General features: G+C 32.4%; 1 protein-coding gene across 7 annotated transcripts in view; it reads left to right on the top strand.

Annotated features, from left to right (window-relative positions):
• The first annotated feature begins 1,491 nt into the window (after positions 1 to 1,491).
• The window catches only part of LOC129260790 (inositol polyphosphate-4-phosphatase type I A-like), a 36,576-nt gene continuing 15,510 nt past the window's right edge, over positions 1,492 to 22,557 (top strand). The window contains exons 1-14 of one of the 7 annotated variants that reach the window (XM_064114271.1): positions 1,492 to 1,563; positions 2,183 to 2,640; positions 8,418 to 8,570; positions 10,694 to 10,936; positions 11,502 to 11,737; positions 12,475 to 12,705; positions 13,436 to 13,519; positions 14,806 to 15,002; positions 15,870 to 15,927; positions 16,811 to 16,919; positions 18,563 to 18,670; positions 19,446 to 19,557; positions 20,032 to 20,194; positions 21,220 to 21,240. In XM_064114271.1, coding sequence (XP_063970341.1) covers positions 2,451 to 2,640; positions 8,418 to 8,570; positions 10,694 to 10,936; positions 11,502 to 11,737; positions 12,475 to 12,705; positions 13,436 to 13,519; positions 14,806 to 15,002; positions 15,870 to 15,927; positions 16,811 to 16,919; positions 18,563 to 18,670; positions 19,446 to 19,557; positions 20,032 to 20,194; positions 21,220 to 21,240 — 1,905 coding nt within the window. In that variant the 5' untranslated portion in view covers positions 1,492 to 1,563; positions 2,183 to 2,450. The remainder of the gene's footprint in view (positions 1,564 to 2,182; positions 2,641 to 8,417; positions 8,571 to 10,693; positions 10,937 to 11,501; positions 11,738 to 12,474; positions 12,706 to 13,435; positions 13,520 to 14,805; positions 15,003 to 15,869; positions 15,928 to 16,810; positions 16,920 to 18,562; positions 18,671 to 19,445; positions 19,558 to 20,031; positions 20,195 to 21,219; positions 21,241 to 22,557) is intronic. The other 6 variants (XM_064114274.1, XM_064114272.1, XM_064114275.1 and 3 more) reach the window with 6 other exon arrangements.

The following is a 22,557-nucleotide window of genomic DNA, read 5'->3' on the forward strand; positions in this document are numbered from 1 at the left end:
TTGTCATTCGGAGTTTCTAGAGAACTGAAAATTAGGTTTGAAAAAGGGGGTCATCAAAGCCTCGTCACCGTACCACCATATGTGAGTGTCCCCCTCCCCCCGGGATTATGACTTTGAAATGTGTACCTGTTTTCTTAATTATGATAAAGTTGTTTTTTTAACCAACTTTCCCTTTTACTCTCTTTTTCATCAAATTTAAGATCAGGGCCTATATTTTGAGCCCCGTGAGTTGTCATGGTCCATTCAACAAAACACCAGACTAAATTATATGTAGGAGTCTTTGCACTGCATGGTTTCTTTTGGAAGAACATTATTGTTTCATAGAACAGGAAGAGGAAAAAAGACAGTCTACTATTTAATGGTTTTATTAGGAGGGGGTATTACTATGACCATGGAGGAAGTGGAAATGATGCATATTGTGTGTTTGTAGAATAACATTAACTAGAAAAATTATTCAATCACTATTAAAAAGATTGTTCTCTTATGTAATTTTCATTACACTGTACAGTATTCCTGATGCCTGGTTTTAATTTCCTACTAAAGAACAGGAAAATACATATTCCTGCATACACTAGTTGGAAAGATTGTCCGATGATATATCACATTGCTATACATACTTGTATAAGGTCTTGCTGGACATATTTAATTGCTAGTATTGCTAGTAATATCTGATTTAGTCTGAGGGATGTCATTAATTTAGTTTGATATGTTAAGGATACATGGTTTATCTCACTCAGGATCTGTGTGTTAAGCTAGGAGACTGGAAAGGGATATCTACGCTGATTTCAGATAGTGTTTATTCAGGATCTTGTGAAATAGCTTGGGATGTGATCCAATAGAAAAGTGAAATGGAGTGTGAATTTCCATGAATTGCTTGATTTTAATCCTTTCAATGCGTGCCATGAAGTTTTGTTGTTCATTTCATTGGTGTATTTTTTTTGTGAGTGAGTACCAATTTTAAGATTTTCATTTAAATACATAAATTAATTTATGTGCTGACAAGTACAATTCTTGAATTGTTATTGTGGATTGAAATCTAGGGACAGAATTCGGAAGAACTTACTTCTTTATACATACTGTATGTATTAATTTTCCAACTTTATTCTGTGTATTATTTTGTCATATACATGTACAGGTTCTATCAGAAAAAAAACCTATATAATTCAAAGTTATATAATATAGTTCAGGAATATAAATAAACAGGGAAATGTGTATTGACTATTATATACATGTAGCTCTGGTGGGAAGAAACTATGCTTTCTAAAAAAAAAAACCTTCTTGACTGGCAGAAACTGTACAGAGATTTTTTTTTTTTTTTTTTTTTTGCCTCCAACGAAGATTCTGCTAGGATTGAAAGCTTAGGCCCCTTTTTGACTTTCTAAAAAAAGAAATAGGAATACAATTGGATGTGGCAAAAATTAAATAAGGTCCTTGACATGTATTGGGTTTGCAGTTTTGCTAACCTTTTGTTTCATTATCTTTTATATCTGCAGGTACATGTGTGTATTAAAAGATCTAACATCCCTGCTTTGATATTCATTGACACTCAACTAGCAACACAAGGTAGTGAAATAAATCATAATTGTGGGTTTCCTTCTACTTGTATTTCTCAAAAAGACTTTTATTAGATAAAAATACTTTTTGTTGAACGCCTTTTGTGTAACACATTGGAGGTCTCTATCATTTTGTGAATAAATGTTCAGAAATCTTTTTTATTTTATTTTGTTCATTTTCTTTTCTTACATGTACAGTATGAGGAATTTGAAGTATATGGGCATGTGTTTATTCACTCTTCCATTCGTGTATCAATCCAGCTTTATATTTTCAGAATAATTTTTTTTTCGCTTTGTTTCTTTTTCTATTATGAATTTGTTTTATTTTTAGAATGTCTCTTGTTCGATGTGGGTTTCCATGTGTGGGGCAGGGGGGGGGTGAAGATGAATAACTAATATAGATATCTACATGTTAGCCCACAGCCTTTTCTATTCATTTCAAATATTTTATTGCTTCATTGTACAAATGCAAATTATAATTTCTCTTTTTCATATTACATGATATTAAGTGAATAAAAGAAAATGATATTCAGAATAAAATAAAAAAGAAAAAAAAATTCTTCAGTGCCAATAAGTATATTATGAATATATAAAATAATCTCATTTCATGTCTTGTCTTTCTTCCCTAGTATGATCAACAGCCGAGGATCTTGAAGGAAAAGCTTTGATGATATTACAATGCCAGATGGAAGGATGCTGATTCAATAATCACTCTGAGATTGAAAGAGTATATCTTTGTTGCAATCAATTTATCCCACTGCCAAAAGAGGAACATAAAAAGCAGATATTCCGAGCTCTAGAGTAACTGATACTGCTGTTGATCATGAGGATGTAATCCACAGACAGAGAGAGGAGACCCAGCAACTGACTTGTCTGTGGGTCGGTCCTTGATCACGGATGTTGAATACCGAAGACAGGGGATCCACCTGGAGTTACTGGAGACTAAGCGGGATCCATCTATCTCCCAAGATGCGATTCAATCAGAAAGAGCTAGCGGCCGTGGGCATGGAGTCCTCCAAGTATTTCACCAAGGAGGGACCTCTTTACATGAAAGTCACAGCTGGTGGTTGGCGCAAGAAAGGTTTGGGTAATTATTTCATTTGGTCGTTGCGGCCTGCATTCATGCACTTTGGGTTGTAGAGGATCACCTTTAGTAGTCCACCTGTCTCTTGGGAGTAGAGGTTTGTTCTGTAGTTTATTATTTCTCTGACACATTGGCAACTATAGACATCCTACTTTTCATTCAAATCAACCACACCCCCCCCCCCCCACACACACACACACCATTACAGTACATTCTAGCCTAGTGAGTGCCTTTTGATTGAAGTGGGCACTTCTGTTTCATGAAAATTGTCAGCATTGACAGTTAATTGTAAATACTCTGACAATTTCATCTATGATTATGATTGGCTGAGAAGCACTCCCTGGAACTATTGGTAATTGATAACTTTCATGAAACAGTCCATTTGTCTTGTCTATGAACTTGTCCAACTACTCTGATTATTGGTACAGGGCATGATATCATCCCTCTTGCCTCTCTGATCAGATGCTGTCCAAAATGTGGCTTTGGGTAGAGTGTGTATAGCAAGTCATGCATGACATATGCTTCATCAGTTTGCCAGAGTCATAAAGCTATCTTAGCGAAAGTCTGAGCAAGTCACAGCTATTAGCTGGAATCCTGTTTATTATCTTCTTATTTCTAATCAAATGCTCCAATTTGTGTATCCAGACAAAACATAAGGGCCTGTATTCTGATAGCAGGTTTAACTTAAACTCAGGTTTAAAGTTGTTTAAGTATGGGAAGCCAAACGTATCAAAATTTGTATTAAGTTGTATGTTTCTTATGTTTACTGTGCTCTTTCCTGATTCATCGATGGTGAAGACAATCATCTATTTATACTTGCTAGACAATTATGAATGATTTGAGAGCCAAATGAGCTGAAGTATGCTATCTCTACTGTTAGTGATTTATGTAACAATTGGCTATCCATACTTAAACTACAACTTTAAATCTGAGTTTAAGTTAAACCTGCTATCACAATACGGGCCAAGGAGTTCAATTGGGAGAGCCCCTTGCGGCGAAGCGAATTGACATGAGTTTGTTTTTCAGGGATCATGTAAACTAGTTTTATCTATAATATTTGCTTATTAACCTGTTTTATTTGACAACCAAACACATATTATGCAAGTGTTTTGACATGAATCGCGTCATTGGCAACTATCCAAACTTTTTAAAAAATTATCATGTATAAATTTGCGTATCCCCAAGCAAAAGTATTTATAATGACTTAAATGTCTTTCCAAAAACAAACTGTCAGTTTTAAACTTTCCAAAGTTCTTACAAGAGCCTGTTTATTTGACTTCCACAAGAAAGAAATATCAGCATGGGTCGACGTGTTTATTTCCACATGTCATATTTTTAATAGATTAAAGTTAACTTGAATTTCGATTCATTTTAGGGTACCTCAAATTTTCTTATCTGCTGTTTCTGCCATAACTTGTCCCTGTCCCAGCCTGGTATTTTTTTTACTATGGACCACATCTTGCATGACCGCATATCACCACCTATCTAAAATTTTGCACTTGATATGTAGGAAACACTTTAGTGTCACCACTTCATCTCATATTGAATAAAAGATTTTAGCATTAAATAGTACATGTATAGTCATTCATACAGTGCATGTTTATATAGATTAATTGCTTTTTCTTTTATTTATAATTTTCTTTGAACTCCTTGTTTTGTTTGTTTGATTTTGTTTGATCTGTTATTTTAATACATCGCATTTAACAAAAAAGGGGGAAAGGGCTTTGACTTTTGTATGCATGCAGCTTCATTTCATCTACTGTTTTCATTATCAATGCAATCACTATTCTTTTGTATTTTCATTCTTTTTGTAATACCTTTTTACCGTCAGAGGTAGAACAGTGTATTGATATCATTTTCATGAGTCAGCAAGGCAATTTGATGCTTCTATCTACATCAGAAGTGAAGATTTTCTATTCTATATTGATCATGTGCAATCATAAAACTCTTTATTCAAACCAGGGAGGCTGTGATTTTTACATACAGTATGTGAAGAATTGAAAACCCATTTCTGAAGATTAATCACATCATTAATACAAATACCTTTATGATTTATATCCTGTCTTCTAGTAATCCTTTCCTTTGTAATTTGCCAACTTAACCTTTGTAATATTGATTACACACAGTAGGCAATTACCCTGATTGAACCACTTCAATTTTCTTATCAAAACAGTAGCCCCTTATGATAATTTATTTTCTGTTCTTGATTTTGATATGAATGTTCTTTTTTTTTCTTCAAAATTCCATGACTAAGTGAAAGCAGGCACCTGAATATCTTGTATTGTTTTAACAATCATTAATTAATTTATTAAAGTTATTATTTACCGTGTTTAATACAGGAAATGTATTATTTGTTTTGTTTTTTGATGTGCACTTTTTAAGTATAAATATCCTTTATCCATTATTTCTTTTTTTATGTGGAGAAGATGGAATCTGACTTGTAGGCATAAACTATTTTCCACAAACAAAATCATTACATGTACATATATACAGACACCAACTGTGAATTGAAACACACTCAAATAAGTTTTATAAGTGATCTCATTCTGGGAGAAGAACATTGAAATATGATTTGTAAAATAGATGCACTATTTTGACATCATCATTGCACCCATTTGGATTTAAACTCATTAATGCTTTTCACTCTGACAAAACCCTAGTCAATTAGTAGGAATAGTATAGATAAACAGGAATATGTGCACACAACACATCATTTAAAAGACACTCCACAGAATTTAAATCCTCATGATGCATGTTAATGTATGGAATTTTTTCAGACTACTTAGTGTATGTTACAAGTATGGATATTGTTTTATCTACTATTAAAAGTACAGTATGTACTTTAAACTTTTTCAGACTTTCAGCTATAAGATATTCAGTTGTGTATTGTGTATGTTATAATGAAGGTTCAAAACATAGTACTTACAAAAATTATATGTACACTACATGATTGGAGCATATTTTGACGTGTGTACTTTGTGAATGTCTAGTGCCAAGTTATAAGTGCCTGCTAATTATACTTGAGTGAATTAACTAAGGAGAGAGGAATCGGTCCGCACTCGCTAATTGATTAATCCGCTTAGAGGAAAGATCTTAATTCTAGGTCAAGTAGAAATATGCAAGCTATGTAGTCCAATGCAAGCTAGCCCTTTGAATGCCATCTTAGGCTTTAGGAGAAGATCAATGTGGACTACGTGGGTTTGGCAATTTTATCCAATCTTGAATGTTTAAACCTGCACTATTTTGAAGGAAAAAAAATGAAAATGGCTTGATACATGTGATTTACAGTATTAGCCATTAAAAAAACGTTGAATGATTCTACATGTACTGTACAGTTCATCATTAAAATTTTCTTTCTTTTTTTTCACTTCTGTATTTGGGCTTTTAAATTTTTGTCTTAAACACTTTATGAATCTGATTATTATCAAATGTTATTATTGATCCTTTAATACATTTCCAACTTGATTATTGGTTTTTCAAAGTTGATGAGATCTTTATCACAACATTGTATGTATATCTTTTGAATTTTGTGAGAAAGGACTAGATTCAGGATTGAATTTACCAGCTTTCATAAAAAATGGTATGTGTACTTTAATAAGCTATTGTATTGTATCTAATTAACTTGATTCCTGGAAGAAAACTGTCATAGCAGAGATAATTCAATTACTAGTTTCTTGTTCTTTTTGGTATGGTTAGATTATTTGAGTTTTCCCCCCTTATTTTCTTTCTTGGTAAGGATTTATTACCCAATAATGTAGAAACAGGAAATATTTATTATGATTTTTATCATAGCATTCATCTCCTAACCTGATTGTATTAGACTTTGAAATCTGACAATTTTTCTGTTTAATACAGGTAGTACTACATGTGTGCATGTGTGATCTATACTGGTACTCTGTAGTTTTCTATCAGGGAGTGTGGGAGTCACTGGTACAATTACTAATGTGCGCCTGACATATCTCAGTATACTATTTGAACTATATATAAGCAATTGTGATTTATCTCTTGACCTTATAATCATGGATGATATTACAAGTATAATTAAATACAAGTCACTTTTGTAGTGAATATCAAAATCCTTAGGAATTTAGAGAGAAAATTCATTTATAATGAATTGCTTGACTTCATCAAAAGAATGAGAAGAGAATATTCATTATATTCTATTATATATAACTGGGTGATTTAGTGACACGTAAACTTTAATAGGCTTATCTCATGCTTTTAATAGTGAACCCCTAATGTAACTTTAAACTTTGTTTTCTTCTTTATATTTTTTGAAACTCTCGCTGGATTTCCTGTACATTTAATCAAGTACATACCAGTTAGACTTTGTTGATCAATTTTGACAAGTTATATATCATTTTAAAGTTTAGAAAGTGCTTTTTCGAGCTGATTAAAAATCTCAATATTTATTTTTGGTGACTCTTTGTTGATTTAGGGTGGCTGGACACATATTGATTCAACGTGACAGATTAAAAACTTATTAGCTTGCAATCATTTGCCTTTTAGAATATTTCTATCCAATTTTTCCAAGCATATGTATGCATATACACCAGTACATGTACAGTATGTAGACTAGTAGGCCTATATTTTATATGAAAACAAACAAAACGAAAACGAGAATATACATGTACAATGTACACCACATTTATGTTGCAATCCCATGACAAAAGGAAGCAACTCCATGGAATGAGTTTCTTGGTAATGAGCTTTTTATGAGTAAAAGGTGTCATTGTTTTATGGAAATATAGTTGATTTTTAATAAAATGTTGATATTTCATATAAAATTGGAGGCTAGGCGACTCCAGTTCCTTTAGCATCTTGTGGAACTTACAGATATATCCTGAATCATTAAAAAAGTCAACTTTAGACAAATTTAGAGTTGCTTCCTCTTGTCATGGAATGGCAGTATACACATGTTGTACAGTCTTTATGCATGATTTCAATACACTTAACCAAAATAAATTTAGATTACCAAATGCATATTATATTTGCTACCTTGACCGACTTCCATACCTGGGCATTCTAGTCTCTAAACAACATTTTTCTTTTGCTAGTGTGTTTTATAATTTGAGTACATGTGCCTCAGAACTTGGCTGTCTTCCATGAGGCTCATATTAAAGGAAATTCAAATTCATTTTTATACAGGAACTTGAAAATAAGAAATGGGCAAGAATAAATTGTGCATGTTACATAGAGGTGTGTATCACACATGTACATAGTAATAGAATAGTAAATCCTTTGAAATTACTTTTACTCCTGTTGAATGTAAAATTTGTTGAAAGTTGGTGAGCTTTGAGGAAGGAGAGTGTAAAGTCAGTGTTCATTTTACTGTGTACCATCTGCATTCACTTTTTAGTCAAAATGAAATTGGGCATGTACAGTGTAATATGCAAAATGACTGATTTCAAATTAAATATTGATCTCATTAATACTTCTTTGTAGTTTAAACTTAAATTCACCCCTTTAAACGGAAGTTCAGTAAAGGGGATGAACAAAATTTAATGTACATGTAAATTTTAATTTGAATTTTATGTAATTTGGCATTGAGTTTCATGTCAGCAGATTTACCATCACTACATGTACATCTCGGTCTACTCTGTTTTAGTCGTTCACTATTAGAGAATATGATTCTTTTTGCGATTATACATGTACACTACAGAGAGAAGTTATTTTTTTATGTAGAACTTTGCATTGAGTCTTTCATGATGAAATCTGTAGATGAGTTTTTTGAACGGTGTTTGCATTGATTACATGGAATATGATTGTCCTTTATACAGATTACAGTGAAAGGTGGTGCAGACTACGAGGTAATCTTCTGTTCTTCTTCAAAGATCGTAACCTCCTACCTGAACCTCAAGGAGTCATTGTACTAGAACAGTGTTTTATCAAGGAAGAGTATGGAGAGGTTAAACCGCATGCTTTCTCACTAGGTGGGTCAATCAGTCCGTTTTTCCCTTTATTTTGTTTATACAACCTTTTAATAATAATAATATACACAGCATTTATTCATCTTGTAAACTAAATTCTGAGGCACGGAGAGATAATAATGAAGAGTTACCTTTATAGCATTCTCTTTATTGGATTAATACTTGTGGGCGAAGCATTATTCAGAATTTTCAGATAGATGTTTTGATTTAAAAAGAAAAACATTTTCGACGTGATTATGAATTTGGAAATGTACACATAATTGTAAAAAATTTGAAATGTGCATGACATGATTCATTTTGGTAATATGCTGTACCCATTCATATTGGTGGGTTTTAGTGTAAAATAATTGCAGTACTATGAAAGTGCTTTGTTTACAATTAGTAATTAAGTTAATCATGGTAATTAGTGGGATGTGGATCTCTGTTTTTCAATCAGTTTACTGAGGACAAAATATTTTGATAAGCTCCTGTTTAAATGATGACCATATTAAGAATTGTGCTGTAACTTTCCTTTCAATTTTTTTCATAATAACTTTGCTATACATGTGTATTGTATGCTTTCTAAGTCATTCTTGTAAGAGGAAAACCAAAATTATCATGTATTCTTAAAAATGTTTTGAACCTTAAAATAGTTTCCTATTTCTAGCAAATTTACCCGTAAGTGGGAAGAATTGCTGGATATTGATGACTATTAAAGTATACCATGTATAGTGTATCTAATACTAGCTTTAGCTGTTTCATTTCCTTGTTATTTATAATAACAGATTGTTAAATAATGACTAAATTTGACTTTTCCTTGTTTTCTTATGTTCAAAAAATTATTTGCATTCTCCTTCATCATCATCATTTTTAAAAGGCATTGCCACCTACTATAGAGATGCATGAGTTTTTTTTAAATTTCATTCAATATAGAGTGATTGTAGTTTCCCTTATTTAATAATATATAAAGGAATTATATGTATTTGCACTTGAATATTAAAGATAAATATGAATCCAAGGGATCTTATGAGAAAACAAATATTTGCTCAATCCATTTACAGAAAACGATTGAAAACAGGATAAGAAATTATTAAGTCATCGATGTCTGTAATGAATCTTCAAGAGGATTGTTATTCCATTATTAAAGGAATTATTAAAGGAAAATTAAATATTGAGTTTGAAGTCCTGTATGTGTGTAGGGGATATTCATAGTTAATACTGGATGTATATTATTTTGGACCTTTTCTCACATACATGTATTCATAGAACAAAGTTCAATCTGCTAATGCATCTATTGACAGTTTCAGGAAGTGTGTTTAGATGATATAGAATTTGGACCTACATTTTATCCATGTGATTAAGATAATGAATTGTGCATCTAACAATGAAATTTACAACTATAGGTGGGGGGGGGTTAACATTGAGTATTTTAGATTTTTTTCTTTATTCACATGAGACTGAAGTCAATGAACACAAGCTGTTTATCAGTCTTTTGTATTGCAAACACTGTACATTATCAGTCTTCCATTATCGTAAGCATTCCCTTAAAACATTTTATGTATGGATCGGTTTACTCATTAATTATTACTATGCCCGGTAAGCGTCGGACCTCATGTGCATAATACACAATATGAAATTTAAAGTGCAATGTTTTCAGAGCAGATGATAGGACATAGTTGATACTGTGAGAATCCCATTTAGAATACCTCTAGATATATGTGTTAAGATTTTGCTGCTCGCCTTTCATTGCATTCATGGATCAGCTCCTCAAAGCAATCTTCCTTTTATCAATTATTACACACCCACTAGTTCTCTACACTCTTTAACATCTTGTTTGCTTGTGGTTCCAAAAGTTAAAACAAAACTTGGAGGGAAAGATCCTTTGCTCGTGTGTGCCCCATACTATGGAACAGACTTCCTGAAGACATCAAAAAATGCGTAGACCCTGTTGAGTCTTTCAAAAATGTTCTTAAAATCTTTCTTTATGCGCCTTGAGCACTCTACATAGTGGATTTTGTGCTTTTTGAACTCACATTTATTAGTAGTGGTAGTGTTATAATAGTACAGTAGGAAAGGAAAATCAAAGAATTTTGATAACCTGAATATGCAAATATAATACTTAATGTGTGTATTTGATTTTTATTCAGAATTTGTGGGAGAGGAACACAACCAGTACTTTGCTGCACACTCCACAGAACTCAGAGATGAGTGGGTGGCGGCGATACGCCTGGCAAGCTATGAGATGCTGCGTGGACAGTTACAGAAGCTACGTATCCAGATCTTAGCACGCACAGGTCGTGACCCCATCAGTGAGGGTCAACCAGGGGTCATTGACCCAGGTGACCTTTCTGATGGAACACAGAATGATCCTGTCTTGGAGATGTCAATATGTAAGTTTAAATTACTGTACGTTGATGCAGCATTTCCTGGGTATGGTGTTGATAGCAAACCTTGCATCCTAATGGCAAGAATTTGAGAACAGCTCAGAAACAGCTCTATTTTTTTAATTATGGCAATAGTAGTCAACTCATATATTGTCTGAAAACAGTCTCCTAATACCTGTTCTTGTTGAAAACTCGTTCAGGACAAAGGCAGATTGCCAATTCTTAAAGAGAGCTTTTTCTGAGTTGTCCTTTAAAATTTCTAAGTTTCAAGACAAGGTCTTACAGTTCACAAATATGGACTAAATTTGGCAATTACATATGGTAATTCTACAAGATTAATGAGTAATATTTCAAGAAAATTGATATCAACTGTTTTATATTTTTAAATCATTACTATCAGGAAGAGTCTAATTGAACTAGCAATGTTGAGTCTGAAACCCTGCAGCGTCTTAAACCAAAATCTTTATTTTTGTGAATTTAAATGTCCAAAGCAAATGTTGTAGAATAGCACAGATATTTGATCCGTTATTGATATAATATGAGTGAATATTTGATCTTTCTTTCCTCGCAGCTTGTAACAACCTTCCTATGAAACCCAGCGGAGAGGAACCTAGTGTGTATGCTACCATCAACTGTATGACACCGCCAGATACAAGATGGCTAAACTGTGGACAAACAGAGATCATTGATAGACAATCTAATCCATTCTTTGTATCTACGGTAGTCTTTGAGACCAGTCGGAACATTGCTGTCATCACCAGGTTACGAGCCAATATTTACTCTGTCGAAGACAGGACTAACCAATCAGTAAGTTTACAAGTTGTCTGATAAATGGGCTTCTGTATATCTTCAAACAATCCCAGTTCAGGAGGGACAGTCCCTTTCCTTTTTTTCTATTTTGATAGGAGAAGCAATTTTCACCATGATTTTCTTTTGTTTTTTCATATCTCTCCATGATTATTTGGAAGGAATTAAGGAGTGTCCTTATTTCAATAAATTTTCCAAATGATTCGTTTTTATAAATAAATTAATCAGGTTGACAAAACAATTCATTTATTCATTATATTACTTGATACGCAAATTATTACTATGAATATGCGAACAAATGTTTTGATATATTTATGAATAATGTTTATTTTGTGCAATTTTCACTCTTGCTGACCCCTCTTGAACATGCATGCGATTGGCATATGTTGGCTCCATGCCTGGTTGGCTCATCTTTAATAGTTGTGGAGAACTCTGGTCTAAATATTGTTAGTCTATCTCCCTCAAAACAAACATAGATTGTAGAATGGGACATCCCTTGTAGTCATTAGAAGTAGATGTTATAGACATTGGTATTCTAAAGACTACATTCCTTATATTTTGTTGTCTGTTTTTGTTCCTTTATATTTCACATTTCATCTGCTCTTCAAATCCTCTTCACAATACATTTCTATGCTGCCATACAAATGTTGGGCTTTTTCATTCAAAATGGGGTATAAAATGATCATTGCAAATAACCAATTTGTATCACTTGGTTTATATGTGTGCTGCCATTTTAGTCATGCTCTCATACCTCTGTAAATTCCTCTACTTCATGCTCCTCCTCCTCTTCGTCTTCCTCCTCGTCTTCCTCTTCGTCTTCATCGTCGTCCCCTCAGCATTGTCCTATAGGTCATGCTATCTGTTCCTTCAAGGATATCATTGCTGCACCTGGTAACAAGCTAGTACTCAATATCATCGGTGCTGATGATAGACCCTGCGGTGGCACCATCAGCTTACTGCTATGGGAGGTATGTCATCACTCACAAAGCTTTAAATCAGTATCAAAATCATTTCGTTCAGTTGGCTCTGAGTAATATCTCCATACTTGAATGTTAGAAAGTTCTGTTTACAGTAGTATGTCAATGGTGAGGGAATTGCCTCTATGAGGGAAACTGGTGTGTTTTGCTTGTAATCAACTGATTATTAGTTTTTCTGGATGATGACCATCTATTGTATATTTTTAGTTTTATGAAAGTGTATTGTTTTTGTGTTAGATGAAATGAGGCACTCTGCCTTTATGCAGTCTTTATTTTTTGAATTGGAATAATAATCATTTTCAGGAGTTATATAGCTGACATGACTTTATTGTCTATATTTTCAAAGGATTTTGGATATCAATATCCACTGTATACTACATGTACATCACAAAACAAATTCAAGTGTGGGATTTCTAGATCAGTGCTTTGCAAATTGAAATCAGTGTTTGATGGGGTGTTGAATCCCAAACCTTATGATTCATGGTCCAGGGATTACCCAATGCATCATGACATCCCTCCCTTATACAATTTGAATCATGAGGAAGAAATATATGATCACTTCATGATAGTAAACACTGCTAATTAAGTCATTACTTTAGAGCAAAGAGCTATACAGTGAGTGAAAGTGGAACATTTATCAATGAAATGACAAGAGCCATACTCACTGTCTTTATATAGGTTTCTTTCATTTTAACTTTCTTTCTGTTTTCATTTGTTTTAGCTTGATCAGTGCGTGTCTCCTGAAACAGAAAGGAATTTTCAAGTGATATCCCAGCCAGATCCTATCAGTAATATGATCATTGGGGTAAGTCCTTCAAATCTATAAATGTCACTTTAGCCCCATTCATACATAATGATGTTTTGCTTGCTGAGAGCATCCTCAGAGTAGAATTCTTCACAAGGACTTTGAAAGCTTTCAACTTTTAATTGGATATCCAAATGAAATGTTTCAGGAGAGTTTGTGCTTTAATATTTCTTCGAATTCACACAATGTAGGCTTACAGACCTTTTAACAATGTGCAGTCACAAATAATATATGCAAGTTCATTCTTTAAATTATACTATAAATATTGTTATTTAAACCCTTTTGTGCAACCCAATATTTTTCTTATTCATAGCGTGATACTAGGTGCGATTAGCTGCTTTACATGTATCTTCCACCATTTAATTACCTCTCACATCTCATTTCATTATCGGAAGAATACTTCTTTCATGACTCAAGAGTGAAAAGTGATCCAGCAAGAAATTAATCAAACTTTTCTTTTACAATGTAGTTATGATAATTGTCCTGTAAATTCTTATCCCATAGGGTTACAGAGTCTTATTTAGTATTTTGATTTCATTTATTTCCACTTCAAGATGAAAACATTTCATGCATATAAATATACAAAAAAAAAGGTAATACAAATATCTATTGGTCGGAGGATCATAAAAAGCACATGAATGGCGTGTTGGAATATGTATATATTTCATCACACATTGAATGTGTTTAGAGAGAGAAAACTATATTGACAAAACTGTTAACCATTTCCAGTGCAGTTCTTAAAAAAAAGATATTTTAGAGGTTATCATTATACACTCTATATTGGCAATGGGATGAAAACATGTGTTTAAATTGGCAGCTCTTCTTTGAAATTTTTGCTATTACCATACAATAGGGCTGATGTTATATCCTATCTATTTTTTTCCAAAGTATGGCTATGAATAGAGAATCAATGGTTGTTGCCAATTTGAGGATCAAAATTTTTTATTTTTACCTGATGAAAGTTGTAAATCTCTATGGCCCATATTCTGCACTCTGGTTTAATTCAAACTGGTCTAAGTATGGAAAGCCAGTTGTGACAAAATCTTTAACAGTACAGGTGCACTTCATCAACTTATTTGTTACTCATCATTCATAACTTTCTGAGAATAATTCTCTTCACCATTATAGCTTGATGAAAGAGCACTGTGAACATAATCTTAAAAGTGTTAACAAAATTTTGACATTTTCAGCATCTCATAATTTTAGCAGTGTTAGACCATGGCCCAAGTTAAACTAGACTTCAGAATACAGGCCTGTGGGATGAACTTTATTATCTTTCTCTTTAGGTACCACCTTCACCCACCACTCTCCATCCACCCCGTAGTATACATACATCATCCAGTAGAGATTCTATATCAAGAGGACTCTATGGATGTGTGTGCAATAAGAAATACCGTTATCTCAATCCTGATGGTAAGATAGTACAGGTGGAAGAGATTATGGCGGAGAGTAAACTATCATTCTACATTCCACAAAAGATGCTGTAAGTATTCCTTATATATAATACATCTTCCAAAAAAATTAGACATTTATTTTAGATATTGTAAGGATAATGATAATAATGGATGTTGATGATGATGATTCATTTTAATACAATACATCTTCTTTCCAAAAAATCAGAGACATTTATTTTTATTGTAAGGATATTGATAATATGGATGATGATGATGATGATGGTGGTGGTGGTGGTGGTGGTGGTGGTAATGATGATGATGGTGGTGGTGATGGTGATGGTGATGATAATGGTGGTGGTGGTTGTGGTGGTGATGTTGATGATGACGGTAATGATGGTGATGATGTTGATGTTGATGATGATGATGATGAAGATGATACTGATATAATGCACAAAATCCACTCTGTACAGGTTATGAATGAAATAGAAAGGTTTTGGACAGATTTTTGAATAATTCAACAGGGTTACCAGTTTTGATTCCATCAGGAAGGCAATTCCACAAAGTCGGGCATGCTTGCACAAATAATCTTTCCCCAAAGACTTGCCATGTTTGGTATCTTCCTATTCTTTCCTTTTCTGTAATGAAATTCCTTTTTCTAGAATCAGATATTTACCTTATTGGTGTTCAGGTTTTTCCAAGTATCATTTTCTTAATTGCCATTCAAAATAAACTCTTAATTAGAGAAGAGAAAACATATGTTTTGTTGTTTGTAAGCAGGATCATATTGTAATTTCACAACAATTGAAAATAATCAAAGTAAACTGACAAGGAAGTAATTCTTTCTTGGCAATTGTATTTTTTTTATCAAGTTCTGAAACTTTCCCCTGATCAGGTTGTTTGATTCAGGTTACTCGGACCATATTGTGAATTATTTAATCTTATCCTTATTCATGCAGAGAATTATATTTAGATGAAGAAAAGAGGAAGTTAAAAGAGGTTTCAGTCTTTGCACTGGTGAGTTTACACAGTCAACTCTTCTAGGAATGATGTCTATTAAATAGTATTCAAATTATATGTACATGTAATGTATGTATGTATTGCATCTTTGCATGATTGATTAAAAATAAGGATTTATAGTGACCTACCCTCTTGCTTATAACATGAGAGATTATTTATCAAGTATTCTTGATAAATATAAGTAAAATTTTGAACTAATTGTCATTTCACAATTTAGGAATTTGAAAATTTCTCAATTATATTATACTCATGTTTAACGTTACTTGTTTGATTAAGTATTATTGATGAATAAAGGGACTATAATCTTGTTTTAACAATTCGCCCATCAATCACATCAATATGTACTAATTTTTTGCATGAATGAAAATTTAAGCAAAATATTATTGATGAATTTTAGAATTTCTGACTTTGCTTCACAATTTTGTCACCAATTACATTATTTAACAACTATTGATGAATTTAGGAGAATACTTAACCTCACTTTCACAGTTGCTCATCAGTTACTGACGATAGAAGTACAGTATGTATTTACATCTTTTATCATTAAAAATTCCAGAATTAAATAGAATACAGCAAGAAGGCACTGAAATATATCAATTACCCCAACAATTTCTGTTTCTCTCTCCTATCTGTCTGTCTATCCATCTGTCTATATTTTATCTATCTACCTATCCATCTATCTGTCTGTCTGTCTGTCTGTCTGTCTATCTTTCTATTTACTTATCTATCTTTCTTTTTGCCTTTCTATCTACCTATGCACTTACTTACATATATGTACCCATCTGTCTACCTATCCATTCACCTGTATGTTTAGCTATCTATCTATCCCTCCATCAATCTTTCTAACTGTCCATCTCCATTTGTATCTCTTTCTGTATAGCCATCAGAAGATTGGGATAGAGTAGGTCGAGCTGTAATGGCCGAGCACGTCACTATGATAGAACAGTACACACAATCCTTAGAACAACTCAAGAGGTTACAGAAAAATGGTAAATCCTCCTATCATACTTTCTCACATGTATGAAGAGCTTGGTTCAAGAAGGTGTGATATCCACTTTTTATTAAAATTTGGATATTGATATCACAACATTATTGTGAAGGTAGAACAGAGTCTTTTTACATTTTTCAACAGTCAATGATTAAAGAAAGCAGTTTTTTACATGTATATCTCTTTTCTGTAAATGTCAATGGTAAACCTATTTATTTTTCTCTGTAGCAGCAAGATGGAAGAAGTACCTTTTGGGACCAAGCTTATCGTACATAGCATTTTCAATGCACCATAAATCTATTCCATAATTCCGCTTTGGTTTTGAAAGATTAAATTACAGCAACATTTTCTTTTTTATTAATTGTAATGTTATTTTTAAGCCACATCTGTCCCATTCCAGTGTTCTTTGCCAGTGTGCCTTTAAGATAAGCTATACTGCATGGAATCATTTAAGACATGCTCATGAAGCCACTCTTATCCCATCCCATCAAAGGTTTTGCTTTGAATCATTTATGAGAGAATTATGAAGCCACCCTTATCCTATTCAAGTGATCTTCATCTTTGATGTAAAGTATTTTTCATGGAATCATTTAAGACATGATTATGAAGCAATTTTGTCTCATTCCAGTGATCTTTACCTTTAAGGTAAACTATTCTGCTTTGAATCATTGAAGACCGGTTTATAAAGCCACCTTTATCTCATTCCAGTGATATTTACCTTTAAGGTAAACTATGCTGCTTCAAATCATTTAAGACAGGTTTATGAAGCCACCCGTATCCCTGCGAGTATCCCATTTCCAATACAGGAACCCTTCACTTCCACAACCCTTACCCTTCCTTGCAGACCCTCCTCACAGCTCCCCATGCAGGGTAACATTCAAATGTTTGCATGTGGTAAAGGGGGAGGGGCTCCTCCCCTTCCTGCCATGTTTAATGGTTACCATGACAACCAACATTTGATGCAGAGTGACGTTGAGTGATGTATCGAGGAAGTGGTTAAATTGATGCATGTATTTCAGGTGTGATAACACAGTGCACCATCATGTCAGGCAGGGAGGCTTGTCAGGTTGTGTGCTCAAATGATTACAGAATGTTGGGTAAAGGTATTTACACTGCTACCCCCCCCCCCCCCACAAGTAATGTAATATTAATGTTTTAGGAACTGATTTTATCAAATCATATTTTATGCAACTTGAAGACTTTGATCAGAGTTATATAAGTATTCATTCATTGCTAGATTTCCATATTCAATATATTATCATATAATTTTTTTAATCTTTTTTTTTCTGAATAATAGATGATTGTCAATGATTTCCAGATTCAATACATAATATTATTTTTTCATTTTTTTTTTCAAATCATTTTCAGAATAATGGATGATTGTCAATGTATGAGCGGTGATATTTAATAGTTTCCTGTTTTATCTGAGTTCCATTACACTTGCTTTACCCACAATTGCTGTACAGTAACCTAATCATAAACCCTAACCACATACCTAACCTCAGCCCTAAGCTATTTCTTCACAGCATACTCAACCATAAATTTTAACCCTGTAAATGTGTTGTACAGTTATAATTTGATTAGAGTTAGAAATGATTGAACTTGCATTATATTAGATGTAAATGTTAATTTTTATGATTACAGAGTTAAGGTTATTCAAGAAGAGCACAGAGCGTAATGATAAGAGACTAGAGTTTGTACCTACAAATCTCCATCTACAAAGATTGAGAGTTGAAGAGCAAGGATCAAAAGGTAGATGTCATTCACATTATACTTTTTTAATGTTTTGTAATCATTCCTGAGTTATGTTTCTTGTAGAAAATTGAGTTAACATAAAACTCTATAAATTGTTAAGTTTTTTCCACCCACGATGGGTATTTTTTCAACAAATTTTATTTTTTTCAATTCAATTTTGCATTCATTTCATTCTCGATAAAAACAATTATAAAGCAAGGTATGAGAATCAATATATTTACAAGCAAGAGTAAAAAATGAAAATGAAATGGGGAACTGCATAAATAAAGCCAAGTGGCCTTGTGTAAGCGCACATCCCAAAATATTGATCACATGACATAGTATAGAGAAACAATAAGATAAAGAATTAAGCATGATATATAAACAAAAAAAAACACAAACAGAAAAACAGCATAAAAATGCAGGACTGTAAAAATGAGTCAATCTACAAGAAAAAATAACTATACATATTTAAGATATAGAAACTGCTTTAATCTCTTTTTGAATGACTTTGAACAGACTTGCTTTCAATTACATATCTAGGATGGAGTTCCAAATCACAGGGAACTTATGTCGTACACATTTCATTACGTTATTATACACACACATGGTGTTTAACTAAACAATTATAGATACATAGATTGTGTTATTACTTTTGAACCTTATTTACTATTGTTTTATTTTTATGATACAATAGTTATATATAACACTCACATTCAAGGCACCATGTGCACACACAATGAAGTTTAAACTATACTATAATAGTAATCATAAATTTTGTTTTATGATACAGGAGTTGTATATAACACCATCACCTTTGGAGCACCCTGTGCACACACAATGAAATTCAAACATGGAGGATTAAGAAGATTATTCCAACAATATGCAGATGAACAGAGTAGACTGTGAGTGATATCCTTCTCAAAATGATATGAAGTTGATTAAAATGTCTATAATTCCCCCCTCTGGTTAGTCGTTTTCACAGATAACTTCACATGTTTTATCCCTGTAAAATCTCTCAAATATTTTCCCCACTTTTTATATGATCAATCTTTGTTGTGACTAATGTTTAGCAGTCATGCACTCAAGTTATAGAAAAATTGATGTGAGGAATTAATCAGTATTGTTCAGCGCTCCTTATATTGGCAGAATAAGATTATGTACTTCAATTAATTTCTCTTTGCAAAAAGTGTTTGCTTTTACCATTTTACTCTTTGAATATTAAAGAGTAAATTAAATTATATAATTCATTCTCATTTTACTTTTCCTTAAATTGATAAACTCAAACATGAAAATACCTACATTTATTAATTTATTCTTAAACCCATTATAAGGATTTTTTACCAATGAATTAATATTTTGTCATTTTATCTATTTAGTGTTGGTAACAACCACTGCCTATCATCACAAGCAGCTGATGTATTAACAAGAGTATCAGAACTAAGAGAGAAGGTTGATCAATGCTGTAAGGACGTTAGCTTAGCTGCCAAGTATAAAGACGTTACTACCATGAAGCATATGACACAAGCACTATATGAACAGGTAATACAACATAAACAAAATATTCTAGAATTCCTTTTTACTCTGCACTTATAACCAGGGTATACTTATGACAATACCACTTAATGTCTGTGTGGTTTCTCAATGATTTGCCAAAAAAAATGTAAAATAACAATTACCTTCCCCTAACTCAAAATGCATACATTCGTTGGTTTGTATTCTGAAGTCAGGTTTAATATAAACTTTAATCTAAATTTGTGGTTTGACTATGGAAAGCCAATTTTGATACAAATCTTTTAGAGTACAGGTTATGTGTTACTCCGATCATTTGTAAGTGATCAATTAGGAATAATAACTGAATTATTTTTCTTCACCATTATAGCATAATAGGAAAACACTGTAAACAGAAGAAACATAAAATGTCAACAATATTTTGACATTTTTGCTTCCCATAAGTTTAGCGCAGAGTTAGACATCGTCTAAGTTAAAACCGATTTTAGAATATGGGCCTTTGATATCACTTATTTTTTTTTATTGGAAGTGTGTGTAGATTCGAGACAATTTTTTATCAAAGTAACATCTATTTTGTAACAATGCGTAATTACTTCCATAAAAATTATGTTTTTAACAAGTTTTAAAATTCTAACAATATGATGTAAATAGCACCTCATTTTTATCATTTGCTGATGCACTTGACTTGTTAACCTATATTGACTTTTGTGTTAGCTTTTGTGTTAACATGAAATATTTTTGTTATTATTATATGTGTTGGCCTTCATAAAGTGTTTTTAATAATCAATGTTTAATGCCAAATTGGGGTAGATTTAGAAGCTCTTGCTGTGTTTGGTATCTAGAAGAATATCCAATTTATTTATTTTCTTGTCCATAAATAATAATAAAAATAATAATAATGGATATTTAGAGGCGCTAAAAACAAAAAGTACCATAGCGCGTACAATGTATGAATAATAATTTAAATAGCCCTGTTTGTACAATTATCAGTGTGAATACTCAACTAACATCTATTTCAATGTTTCTTGTTTGTTATGATGTTATTTAAAAAAAAGATTAAAATCTTCTGCAGAGAGGTAGGTTTCTACATTTAAGATTTTTTTTGCATGATGCTGTAAAGGCCATGTAATCCCATTTGTACTAATTTGACATCTTAATCATTGTATACATATTGGGAGAGTGTCTTTAACTGTGCTTTTATCAACCCTGTATACTTCACCTGTGCCTCCATTTGATTTAATTTGTTTTGTGTATTGTTCTGAAAATTGTTACATGTTAATGTTTACTGCCAGTGCTTTATTTATTAATTCAAATCTTGCATGAAAATGTATGTGTTATATCTTAACCCAATATATTATAAAGTATTATCTTCTCAATGTACTGCATTTCATTGAATAAACTTCATTCAGCTTTAACAACAACACTAATTTCGAATATATGAATAAAAACTGTAAGAGTTTTGATATGATAATTTTAGAATTTAATATATTTCAATATATTTTTTCTTTGAGTAATTGGCATTTTACTAAACCGTGCTATCCAGCTTTGCTTCTGCAAGTACATATAAAGTTATTGATATTTTCAAGAGCAAAAAAGATACAAATTTTATTTCATGGGATGTTTGTTTTTGCATATTCATCAACGGAACATTCAAGTAATACTTTTACAGCTTAAAACTATTGTAACAAAATTGAGGTTCTCAGGCAGGTACTTGTACCATTTTCGAAAGTAGTATGATTATTAGGTTTAAATGTACTAAAGAGGGCATTTTGAAATTTCTTTTATTTTTGGCAAATTCATTTAAATACACATCATCATAGTTAAAGTAAGGGAGAATATTAATTTTATTGCTTTCAGCAGGGCTCCACGCTAACCCTTTTTTTCTACTGGTCCAACCTATTCATGTCGGACCAGTAGATACCCAGTTTTTCAATTTTTTACTGGTCCGAACCTAAAATCTACTGGTCCCAAAAAATAAAGAAAACATTTAAAAAATGCGTGAGTTTATTTTGCTGTCCTTTCTTGTTACCCCCCCCCCCCCCCAAAAAAAAAATGAAGGAATGAAAGACAAAAGAAAAAGAATAAAAGAAAGGAAGGAAGAAAAAGGCAAAGGTAAAGAAAGGATAGATGTGAAGGAAAAAAAGAAAGAACTAAAGAAAGAAAGAAAGAACAAAATAAGAAAGATAGAACAAAAGAAAAAAGGAAGGAAAGAAAGAAAGAAAGAAACACAAAGAAAGAAAGAAAAAAAGAAGGAAAGAAATGAAGCAAGCAATAAAGTAAGAAAAAACAAAAGACAGAAAGTAATGAAAAAAGGAAAGAAAGATGCAATAAAACATGAAAGAAAGGGTAAAAGGAGAGATGGAAAGAAGGAAAAAAAGATAGAAAGAAAGAAT

This window comes from Lytechinus pictus, unplaced genomic scaffold, assembly GCF_037042905.1.
Source record: "Lytechinus pictus isolate F3 Inbred unplaced genomic scaffold, Lp3.0 scaffold_19, whole genome shotgun sequence".
Taxonomy (NCBI): domain Eukaryota; kingdom Metazoa; phylum Echinodermata; class Echinoidea; order Temnopleuroida; family Toxopneustidae; genus Lytechinus; species Lytechinus pictus.